Source organism: Sus scrofa, unplaced genomic scaffold (genome assembly GCF_000003025.6).
Source record: "Sus scrofa isolate TJ Tabasco breed Duroc unplaced genomic scaffold, Sscrofa11.1 Contig340, whole genome shotgun sequence".
Classification (NCBI taxonomy): domain Eukaryota; kingdom Metazoa; phylum Chordata; class Mammalia; order Artiodactyla; family Suidae; genus Sus; species Sus scrofa.
In genome coordinates, this window is record NW_018085182.1 from 137,728 (window position 1) to 150,266 (window position 12,539).

The window sequence follows — 12,539 nt, forward strand, 5'->3', positions numbered from 1 at the left end:
ACTGCCCTTTCAAAGCCTAAGTAGTATATGCTATCATCCATCGGTCCAGAGTGTGCCAGAGCGCCCCTATTCCACTGGCCTTACCCTGGGAACCAAGTATTCCCAGGTATAAACATGTCACTTCAGTTTGCCTGATGTTCGAAACAAAAGCCAGGCCTACCGGTTGTGTCCTTTTGGGTGTCTCAGAGTTCTGCAATGTCAGTTCCCTCCGACGTAGGCTTTTGAAAATTGAGAGCAATCTTCAGTTCCACGTAACACATCTTTTCAGGTCCTTTTGGATTACTCGCTTTTAGAATGCTTCGTTTTCCTCCCCAGAAGTTATGTGAGATGGCATTACTAGCCTCTTTTGTTTTGTAAGGGCCACACCCACCGGCACAGTGACCTTCCAGGCTAGGGGCTGAATGGGAGCTGTAGCCACCGGCCTACACCACAGAATCAGCAAGGCCGGGTACCAGCCACCCCTGGGAACCATACACCACAGCCCATGGCCATGCCAGAGCCTTAACCTCCTGAGCAAGGGCCAGGATGGAACCTGTGTCCTCCTGGATACTACTCACATTTTTTCCCACTGAAGCACAAAAATTATTCGTCCTTTTTTTTTTTAAGTGATGTAGTATTGCTTAAAGCATACATATATAGTCAATTTATAACTTGTTAAACATATTTCTGCATTAATAAATGCTTTCCTCTATTGAACAGAGTGGATATTTAATTGTGCCCACAGAATGTGTCTAACAATGCCAGAGAGATTTCCAACAGTGTTATTGGACAAGAGAAAGTGTATATGACCTAAAGTCTTGATTCCTTATATCATAAGGACTCCTAAGTACTCTCTTTTAATAAAATCTCAGTTCTATAGATGAGCTAATCTATTGAAATGTGCACACAAGTTCTGTAAGGGACATCAGTAAAACCTTGAGTCATATTATAGAAAAGAGATGAAATAAGTGCTCAGTTTTCTAACACTTTGCTCTTATACTTGTACCATTTGTTTTTCTTTACTAACTTATTGCTGAAAATTATATTTGCCCCAAATACATGAGTCAGCCTCAACATCCATTTTATTCCATTTCTTTACTCTTGGATTATGAAAGATTGGTTTTCTGAGACATTCTTCACTCCCGTGGTAAGTTAACAGGAATGGAAAGAATGTGATTAGATCCATGCTCCTTAGCTCTTTGACTTTCTTCATTAGATGATAAACATGAGGTAATTTTGAAAGCACTATTGAAAACTAAATTAGTTTTTCTTACAGTTGTGTTAAATAAAGAGAAATAGAAACCATAAGTATTCAAAAGCCATGACCCAGATGTCAGTCATCCCCTTTCTCAGCTGCTGTGGCATCTTCCAAAAAGACCTTTTCAGGACTAATGCATGTGTTTCACACTATTGTAAAAAGAGTGCTTTCCCTGAAAAGCATCTTGTTCAATGTGGCATAGTTGGAAACACTTTCAAAATGAAAAATCAATATCAATCCACTCTACCAAAATAAATAAAATCATGGACTTGGAGAAGAGACTTGTGGCTGCCTGATGGGAGGGGGAGGGATTGGGAGCTTGGGCTTATCAGACACAACTTAGAATAGATTTACAAGGAGATCCTGCTGAATAGCATTGAGAACTTTGTCTAGATATTCATGTTGCAACAGAAGAAATGGTGGGGGAAAAAATGTAATTGTAATGTATACGTGTAAGGATAACCTGACCCCCTTGCTGTACAGTGGGAAAATAAAAAAATTATAAAAAAAGAAAAAAGAAAGCAAAAAATAACTACTAAAAACATTTGTTATATAATTATTTTATTGAATATGCATTCTGTTGTCAATTTTGAATTATTAATCCCACACCTAGAAATTTTCTTCTTCTTTCCCTGTTGTTTTGATGATTTCCTCATATTTATATGAGTCTTTTTTTAATTTATCTTTCAGGAGCCCTTCAGGATGAGATTGGTAACTTTTTCTGGTCTTTTTTTGGTGGGGAAGGTATATTTCCTAGAAATATTCTCTTTGTTTCTTGCCTTCCTTTGCTATTACTTTCATTTACTGTCTTCCAGATGATTACCGTGATTTCATTGTAAGGTTTGTTAAATGAAAGGAGTTGGGCAAGAAAAAATGTGTTTTGAAGAATGTTGTTTTCTCTGAAATAAAAAACTTTCTTTAGACTGGGTTCTCTAATGTGTCCTCTGAGATAGAGTGCCCACTGTTTTGTACCTGATATTGTCCTGATTTTTAGTGTAAACATTCAGACTCCAAACTTGGTTAGAGAGAGAAGTTTTTCCTTTTGATTTACACACTTTTTCTATTATAAGTTCCTCCTGTAGTTGACTGACTAGTCTACTTTCCTTGAACATACCCTCAAGTAATCTGTCTGTAAATATATTTTCCTGATCTGCCTGCTTAATTTCTCTTTCCAACTTTAGTTCTTCTTCTTCTTTTGTGGTTATTTTCATCCACTCTAACATGTATTTGACAAATTTCTCTTCCTTCATGATATTTTTATGTTGATTTTTCTATCCCACTTCCTTGGTAATGTATCCTTATAGTCTAAGGCTATCTTATGAAGAATTCTTAAACTATTTTTTAGTACTCTACATGAATATTTTATGTTCTGATGTCCCTACATATCATGTAGTACTCCTAAAATTGAAGGGAACTTTTTATTTAGAATGGACCAGAAAGATTTCTCATTATTTTTAAAATGTGAATTACTTGACCAACATGCAGATATAATCATTAGCAGATGTATGGCTTTAATTGCATCTTCCTCATGAAGTTAAGAAATCCTCTCATATCTATGGGTGTTTTGTGTTTTCTCTCAGCTAGGAGGAAGGCTCAATTCAAGAACGGTAAGTAAATGGTTGTCTCTCAGAAAGCTTCCTTCTTCCATCTCTCTTGGGTCCTGTCCCTATAGCAGTATGAGAGAATGCAGGCATAAAAATTAAAATGTCTATATTGGGCAAAGAAGCCTTTGTTTTTCCTTGTCTAAATTTCTGTAATGAATTCTCTCTGAAGTGTAAATGAGGAGTGATTCAGCATGTTCTTCCCCCTCTCCTCTTTCCTTTCTTCTTGACTTTATCTTATGCTCCCTGCTTTGTGTTCCACCTCTGTCCCTCCCACTTTTGTTGCTTCTGTATTTCTACCTATATCTTAAACCTGACCATTGTAACTTGTTATCTGTATCTTAAACCTGACCGTTTTTATTTGTCATGTTTCTTAAAATGCAATGTGGAGGTAATACAGAATAGAAAGAGGAAGTATGAGGTATTCAAGAGAGGAAAAGGGATAATGACAGGGAGCAATGGAAAAGATAACAGGAGTAAATGGAGAAGGAAAAAAGCTAAAGGGTTTCCTATGTTTTCTTTTGCAGCCTGGAGGGATGCTCCAATATATCCTGGTGAGTAACATGGCCTATGATGAAGACAATCCTACTGTCTAGGATATTTGCAATGAACACCTACCATGTCCAAAAATAATATGCTGAAAATCAAAGAAAATCCAAACCATAGACAACATGAACTCCATAGATTACTCAATGTTTTAAACAGATAATAATTTGTTTGAAACATTGAATTATAGCAGGTTTTTCATTTTATAATTGCACTTTACATTGTGTTTTGAGCATATGCAGAGTGATTTTCATCAGCTAAAATCTGAGGACACTAACATGAAAAATACTTTATTTGGTCAGATACACCATGTTCCCTATTTTCTCTGAAACATCCTAACAAGTTTATAGATATTTATCCTACAGGGATGTTGACTTAGAAGACACAGAAAATGGGTCAGGTCTCAAGTCAGACATAATTTAATAGATTGTAAAAAGAAGTTCAATTTATGAAAGAATATTTTTCTTGGTTGCTATTATTCTTTTATTTATTTATTTATTTTTTGTCTTTTTGCTATTTCTTGGGCCGCTCCCACAGCATATGGAGTTTCCCAGGCTAGGGGTCTAATCGGAGCTGTAGCCGCCAGCCTATGCCAGAACCACAGCAACTCATGATCCAAGCTGCGTCTGCAACCTACACCACAGCTCACGGCAACGCCGGTCGTTAACACACTGAGCAAGGGCAGGGATTGAACCCGCAACCTCATGGTTCCTAGTCGGATTCGTTAACCACTGCGCCATGACGGGAAATCCTGGTTGATATTATTCTTGACTAATCCTAGGGAATTTATACTCATGGTCTTCTGGTCAGACAGGCAGATTTATTTTTCAGATGGTGGGATCTCATGATTATTTCTTACCTTATAGATTGGAGGAAAGAAGTATTCGAAGCTGGTGAGTCTATCAAGATCCAGCAGGGAACTTGCTTTTTGTGGAGTGGCTGGAGGATTGCTGGGTAAAAGTGAGCTGGATCTACCCAGGGCCAGAGGAGTCCTGACAGAACGGGAACCCTCTGGCCCATGACTATGACCATTGCCAGAAGCATGATAGTCCACTGGTCTTTGCAGCAAATGTGACCCTGGATGAAGCCACTGCCCATCCTGCCCTCCTCATGTCTGAAGGAGGGAGGCGAGTTACCTGGCAAGAAACTTGTCAAGATCTACCCAACTCCACACAGAGATTCAACTCCATTCCCTGTGTGCTGGGTCAGCTGCGCATCAACTCAGGGAGAGCCTACTGGGAGGTGGAGGTTGGGGACATGCAATCTTGGGACCTGGGAATTTGTAGAGATAATGTGACCAGGAAGGGGGCATTCATTATGTCCCCACAGAATGGTTTCTGGGCCATTAGGCTCTATGACGGGGACTACTGGGCCCTCACCTCCCCGGAAACTTCTCTTCCTCTAAGAGAAAGACCCCTTAAGGTGGGGATATTCCTGAATTATGAGGCTGGAGATGTATCTTTCTACAACATGACAGATGGATCTCACATTTTCACCTTTCCCCAGAACACATTCTGTGGTGTCCTAAGACCACTTTTCAGACTTTGGTCCTTTGACTCGGGCTCCCTAACCATCTGTTCAGCTGAAGGAGAATGTACTGATGTAATTCATAAGCCTACCCTCCAGGTGAAATGATCACTTTGCCCCATAGAAGATGGCACTTCTCCCCCAACCAGATATATAAATAGATTTTTTCCTAGTCCCTACTGGTTCATTGTCAATATGAAGCTCTGGGACTCAGACTTAATGATTGTCCCTCATATCAATTCTCCCTCTTTTCGTTGTGTATTTTTCTCATTATTACCTTTTCCTATGACAGCCTCCTGTAAGTACTAGATTTCCTAGACTCCCCTGGTGCATGTGACCAAAGGATGGTGGTGTATTAAAAGGTGAATTACAAGGATGTGTCCTTAAAGGAAAATTGTGTCTTTCTTTTCTTCTTTACTTTTCTTCTGGCTATAAAGTGTTATGATTAATGGAATTCAAAAAACATATATGACCATGTAATATGACGCAGATGGTAGAGAAATTGAAGTGGACTTGGGAGTCTGTCAACTCTATGGAGCCCCTCTATTGCCCTCAATTCAATTCTAGAATTCTTTTCATGAAACGCAAACATGTATGTCTTTAATCAATTTGTGTGTTGGATATTTGTCCCTTGTGATTGATTCTTACCCTTACTGGTGCCCTCTGCCTTTAAGTTTGGCAGCAGATGACATCCACATTGAATGTGCAAGGAAACTGGAGGTATAAGTCTTGTACTTGATTACATAGCTACTCCTACTCCTGCACTGTGTCAGGCTCATCAGGCCCCTTTATGTCTCCTAATTCATTCGTCACTCCTGACTTCACTTCCTACCCTTTTCCCTACTTGGTGTCATGGCTAATAATTTCAAGTATTCTCTTCCTCAGAAATGGAAATCCTGGTGTCATTTTTTTTCTGCCACAATAACTTGGCAAAATACAAATACAAATTAATGTAGTCATCTACTTATTTTTTTGGATGGCCACACCCTTGGCATATGGAAATTCCTAGGCCAGTGACTAAATCCAAGCCACAGCTGAAACCTATGCCACAGCTGTGGCGATGCCAGATCCTTTACTTCACTGAACAGGACCAGGGATGGTACCCATACTTCTACAGTGACCTGAGCTGAGCCTCTGCAGTAAGATTCCTAACTCTCTGCCTCACAGTGGGAATTCCTCTACTTATGATACTGGCAGCCTGATATGCTATTAAAACTCATACAAATGAGTAGATTATTTTCTTTATACACGTGTAGTCACTTGCCAATTTGTGGACACTAGTACTATCTGATAATCACCCTATGCATCTCTAGCCATTTGCATTCCCATATTTTGCAGTTAATTTTATTAAAAATTCTAGTTTCTCTAAATGTCCAACTCTACCACCCCCTTATTCTCAGTTTCTAACTGTATTTCATTTTTGAATATGAAGAAGAAGAAGAAGAGGAAGGAAGAGGAGGAGAGGAGGAAGATAACAGTTTCCAATAATTCTATCACTTTTTTTTTCAAGAGTCAACACACCAGATGAACCTCATCAGCTGGTTTTATGATTAATCTAGGTTTGATACAGCATAAGAGATAGCCAGATTCTTAGGAGAGTAATCTCCTTATAAAGTGATAGATAACAAGTGAAGGCCTAAAGCCTCAAACATAATTTTCCCTGCAATTTCTTTCAAAAAATTCATCCTTCACATTTACTCCTTGGCTGAACAGTATTTCAGAAAGAGAAATAACCTTCCACATAGAGTGATATTGTTCTTTCTCTGTTTTGTCATACAAAACCACTAATTCATCTTATATCACAAATATTGTTCACAGTTCTACAGTAATTTGATGGTATAGAGACCTGAAGTATATACTAATGAGAAAGTAACCGTGTGTTCATATTGAACAACAAAACACACAAGCAATGATCCTGGGACTGGCATCACGGGTCGCATGACATAAGTTCCCTTGTTTACATACCAATGGATCCACTGGTTCACATTTGTGTATGATGGCAGTATGTCAGCTTGATTAGTTGACTTAATAGTCTGGTTTATACAAATACCATCTCATTGCTTATTTTGATACAAGTGCTGAGGGTTAAGATCATGGGGGGCTATAAAAGGCCCAACCATCCCCCTTACAACATCAAGAAACATTAAGTCTAGAAGAAGCATGATGGACTGTGAAGAAATGCAGGGGGAAAAATAAGGACATTTCATAAATTCCATTTGGTAAACCTCCTAGTGTTTGCAATGTAGTTTTCAGAAAATGACACCAACTTCTGCCTGAACTTGAGGTGATTACATCCAGTCTCTAGCATTTGATCTTCCTGAAAAGGCTCTTGCACTCTAATTATTAATCTTGCTAAGGGATTAGATAACTCAAAATATCCAGTAGATAGTGTCTCTGGCACTTCACTCATTTTTTTTTACTCTTTAAAAAAATCCATGGAAATTAAGTGTATCACAAAGATTTACCTACAGGAGTGAGAGTTGTGAGCCCCATGTCAAGTCCCCATGCCTGGAGATCTGGCATTGGAGAATGGAGCATGCATGAAGGACAGTGCGGCTTGTGTGCAGGAGCTCCACAGGACTGAGGGAAATGGAGATCCCATTCCTAAAAGACACACACAGACTTTCAGGTGCACTTGGTCCCAGGGCAAAGCAAAGTCTCCATAGGAATCTGGGTCAAACCTGACTGCAGTTCTTGGAGGACCTCCTGGGAAAGCAAGGGTGAATGTGGCTTCTTGTGGGGGAAGGGCATTGGAAGCAAAGCTTTGGGAATATCCATCAACATGATTCCTCTGGAGGTGGCCATTTTGGGAAAATCTGGCCCCACCCATTAGCACTGGAAGCCCCAGGCAAACAACAATCTAGGTGGGATCACAGCCCCATCCATCAGTAAACAGGCTGCCTAAAGACCCCCCAGGCACATAGCCACCTCTAATCTCACCCAGAGACAAAGCCTCACCCAATAGAGGGATAGGAATCAGCTCCACCTACCAGTGGGCAGGCACCAGTTCCTCCCATCAGGAAGCCTACAGCAAGCCCCCATACCAACTTCTGCCACCAGGGGGGCAGCCATCAGAAGTAAGAGAGGCTAAAAGTATATAATCTGTAAAAAGGTCACCACACCAAAAACTTATAAAAATGAAAAGAGAGAACTATAACTCAGATAAGGGAGAAAGAAGAAAAAATAAAAACAGAAAATCAGCTAAGAGATGAGAGTCTCAGCCTCTGGGAAAAAGACTTTAGATTGTTGATGCTAAAGATGATGCAAGTCATTGAAAATAACCTATAGGCAAAGATGGATAATTTACAGGAAACACTGAGGAAAGAAATACAAGATATAAAACTTCAGCAAGCAGAGACGCAAAATACAATAACTCAAATAAAAAATTCAGTGTTCCCCTCGTGTGGCAGTGTTTAATGAATCTGACTGGGAACCATGATGTGACTGTGGTGTAGGCTGGCAGCTATAGATCCGATTTGACCCCTAGCCTGGGAACATCCATATGCCACAGGTGTGGCCATAGAAAAGGCAAAAAAAAAAAAAAAAAAAAAAAAAAAAAAAAAAAATAAAATAAAAATTAATTATCTGACATGTTTGTATTGTGAATAGTGTCCAATCATTATTCCTGTGCACATACTACTGAACAGTCATTTGGGAATATATACCCTATGTGGTTTACCTTGGACGTTGTATTTTCCTTTTGAATTACTGAACTAAAAGTGAGGGAAGGAGAATCTGAATTAGCACAGGGAAATAAGAAACCATAATGCTGTTAAACATAAAGCTTACATCATTTCTTCCCTTTTCTATATGACAACTAAAGCTTACTCTCAAAAATGTAAATTAAGGTATACCTATTGAATTATTGTTACTTCTATATTTATGCCATTTCGTTACTCATGCATTCTCTGAGGGGAGCCAACATCCTCTTATGCCTAGCAGATTCCCCTGTGCAGAAGAGATGGTCAACAAGGGTATAAAAGGATTCTCTTTCTCTTTGGGGGATTTTTTTCCCCTTCAATCAGCATCTCTAAGCATTAAGCATAATGAGCAGAGAGAGAGAAAAGAAATGTTTCATTTACCAGTATCACAGGAAAACCATCTCTGGTTATTGAATGGATAAACTTTTCAAATTTTCTCTTCCTTCTGAATTCCAAAGAACTCTGTGAAATTACAAGTTCTCCACAAGGAGGAGCATACGGATGAGAAAGGACATGAAATCCTCCAGGGCATCCTTCAATCTCCCAAGCAAGTGCTGGTAGGTGATAGAACCATACTCAGTAACTACCTCATCCTAGACATGATCCTACTAGCTACCACTCCTTCTCCTGTGGTTCCTGTTTCCCTTCACAGTCTCTCTCATGGACAAGCAATTAAAAGAAAGCAATGAAAATGGTAAAATCCAAGTTCTAGAAGAAACTTCCCTCTTCTCTGAAAGTTGTCATTGGTGCCCTGATGAGTGTCATTGGAGTCATTTGACTGCTCAATACAGAAAAATATAGTAGTCTCATTCTAGTAGTCACTGCTTACATCAGGACCTACCATGTTCTTAGAAGCATAGTTTGATAAGGAATTGACAAATTTGATCATGAAAAGAATATGACAACTCTAACTGAGGATAATTTGGACAGCCCCGCAAAGAAGAATAAATGGCTAAAATGATTGAAGATGTTGAGCCTGTGGAGTGGGTTGAATGGTGGCTTCCCGAAAGATTGATCCATGTCTTAATCCCCAGAACCTGTGAACTCAACCTTATCCGGAAAAAGAGCAATTGTAAATGTAATTAAATTAAGGATATTGAGAGAAAACCTTCCTCAGTGTTCCAAGTAGGCTCTAAACTCAAAAATAAATGTCCTTATAAGAGATACATGCAGAGAAGGTGGCCTTGGGAAAATGGAAGCACAGATAGAAGTTATATATCCACAAGCCAAGAAATGTGTGTGTCACCACCAGAAGCTGGAAGAAACAGAAAGTACTTTCACCTAGAGGTTTCAGAGAGGGTGCACTGCTACTGAAACCTTGATTTCAGACTTCTGGCTTTCAGAACTGAGAGAGGATAAATTTCTGAACTTTTAAACCACCAAGTTTTTGGTAATTTGTTAGAGTAGCCTTAAGAAAATAATACAATCTGAAAAGGAAAAACCTTTGGGAGATTAAGGTAATAATTTTCAAACATCTAAAGGACTGGACTAAGCATTTGGAACAGTGGTCATCCTGAGAAGTCATCAAGCAGGATTAGAATTATTTTGCAGAAAATTTTTAAAGTCAAATTTGCAACCTATTTAAGAGAGAAATGATAACAGCTGCTGAAGATAAAAATGTCACCTCCTTCATAGAGGTAATTCATTAAGAGCAAACGGTCACACAATGGAGATTGTTATGGGATCACAATATTATTGGAGATGGTATTGAGGAGATTCTGGCACTCCAAGAGCTATAAATAAGCTCCTTTTTAAGGGTTCATGATTTGCTAAGAATCGGTATCCCTCCCCTCAGATTTGAACTACTTGTCACCAAAATCCCAGCCATAGGATTAGTTATTTATCACAGTGAACTCTTTCTGGAGGAGAGGGAATTCCTGATTTACAAGTAGATCCACAGATGATATTAACAGAAGATTTGTGCTAAATTTTCTAAATTTACTAGAATGTGCACTTACAAAAAGTCAGTAGCAACAACAGGAAACAACCTTGATCCAGAACCAAAAGTAAAGGCAGGATCACCTCAAAAGAAGACAAATCTTTAGAGTCTACACTATCTCCTTTGTTTGATCAATAAAAGTAAGGAAAGATTAAAAGAAAGTAGCTCCACAAACCTAGCATCCTGATACTGCTTTGAATTTGTTTGTTTTTTGGGCCTCCTGGCAACATATGGAGTTCCCAGGTCAGGGATCACATCTGAGCCAAAGTCACAACTGAAGCCACAGCAGTGGCAACACCAGATCTTTAAGCCACTGTGCCAGCCTGGGGATCGAACCTGTGTCCCACTGCTCCCAAAACACTGCCCAGCCTGTTGAGCCAGAGCAGGAACTCCCAGATGTAATTTTTAATACCATTCTCCAATAAAAGAACTGTGCAGGGCTCCGGGAGAAATGGTTGATTCTAGGACTGGCTCAGAAGCATTATTTAGTGTCAGGAAGTAAAAAAGGCTAAAAAAGTTAATGAGGGCACATCAAAGAGGTGCAGAAGCCAAATGAAAGAGCTCCCAATGGCCAAAGCCGGAATAATTTAAATAACAAAATTAAATAATATTGCATTAACCTAAAGTAAAAAATAAATATCCGTGAGTCCCTCTTGATAAAAAAAACAAATGATTAAATTAATTAATCGAGAGAAAAAGAGACAAACATTTCATGTAAATGAATTCCAAGTAATAAACGTAGGTTGTAGTTACTTTGTTCTCATGGAGGGGAAGCATAATTTTTCACTCCTTAGATGTGGGGGTTACACACAGTGACACTTTCCACAGTGTACGGTATGGAAATGGGAGGTGGAAAGGAATAATTGTGCAGTGGAGAAAGTTCATAAACCTTACCTCAGTGAGGTCAATGAATCCAACATAAATCTTGTTGATAGCATACACTCTTGATATGGCGTGATGAAAATGGAAGTTTACCTCTGCGCTCTTCCTCTTGTCTGTCCGTGAGAAAAACATCTGACAACTCTCGGTTCGATGGCATATAAAATTCCTGACAAGGACTCCTGAAAATTGTTAAGGTCATTTTCAAACCAAGGAAAATCTGAGAAATTGCCATAGCCAAGAGGAGATTAAAGAGATATAACATCTAAACCAGCTATAATGCAAAAAATAAAAATCATTATAAGTGATAATTGGACAACCAATTATCTATTACTCAATAAGACAAAAAGACCAAAAGAGCTCAAGCTCAAACAAGTTGTCAGAGAGAGGTAAATGGTGTAGGAATGAAGTCCATGAGCATCAGGAATTAATCTGTTTTGTTCAGCAGAGTTGTTAAAAAAAAAATTTGATTTATGAATATATAGAGTATATTCTCCTTGGCATGTTTAAGTCACGAATTTTCCAAATTAATAAACTCTTGCTGTGTGTCACATCAAGAACGTTCTAAAATGTTTATGTTGCTTTGATGGCACAGTTGAGGCGTGGGATTCTGTGCTCCACAGAGTACTCTCTCCATTCACAAAAATGACTTATGGAGCAAGGGGATTCTGCTCTCTCACATAACATAAAATTCTTTAAGAATACCTATGGGCCCACTCTTAGGAGACTGATTAAAGCCACCAAGCCCAGAGGCCAAAGGCAGAGCTACGAAGAGCATCAACATGTAATAATAACTGAGTTTATCCTTTTTGAGAAACTTTACTTTAGCACAAGAGTGTGTGATGAGGTCCGAGTGGCAGCTGAACATAGACAACATTAATTAGGGCTCACCCCTAGCAGCAGAGAGCCCCACCCAAGGGAGTAAAAACTGAGGTCTAGGACCTGGAGGATTACAGAGCACTGGCTACTGGGAAGTCAAAAGAAAGGGACTGGGAAAGTCTGTGGGAGCAGAAATAGCAAGCTTGGGAAGGCATCCCTTCCAGGGGTAAGGGAGGGGCTTAGCTTCCTGCTCTTGGCGTTTCACTCTTCTTCCTTTACAAGTTATCTCT

The 12,539-nt window shown here is 39.2% G+C and overlaps 1 protein-coding gene across 5 annotated transcripts in view; it reads left to right on the top strand.

Moving 5' to 3' along the window:
• The window catches only part of LOC100517524 (butyrophilin subfamily 1 member A1-like), an 81,685-nt gene that overhangs the window by 56,749 nt on the left and 12,397 nt on the right, over positions 1-12,539 (top strand). For 4 of the 5 annotated variants that reach the window (XR_002341232.1, XM_013989509.2, XM_013989515.2 and 1 more), the window contains 5 exons: positions 1,928-1,948; positions 2,818-2,844; positions 3,366-3,392; positions 4,251-4,277; positions 4,451-5,305. The exons of the other annotated variant lie outside the window; for it this stretch is intronic. Coding sequence is in view for 3 of the 4 variants with exons in the window: in XM_013989509.2 (XP_013844963.1) it covers positions 1,928-1,948; positions 2,818-2,844; positions 3,366-3,392; positions 4,251-4,277; positions 4,451-5,019 (671 nt within the window). In the remaining variant the exon portion in view is untranslated. Of the gene's footprint in view, positions 1-1,927; positions 1,949-2,817; positions 2,845-3,365; positions 3,393-4,250; positions 4,278-4,450; positions 5,306-12,539 lie in introns of those variants that run through there. 5 annotated transcript variants of the gene reach the window in all.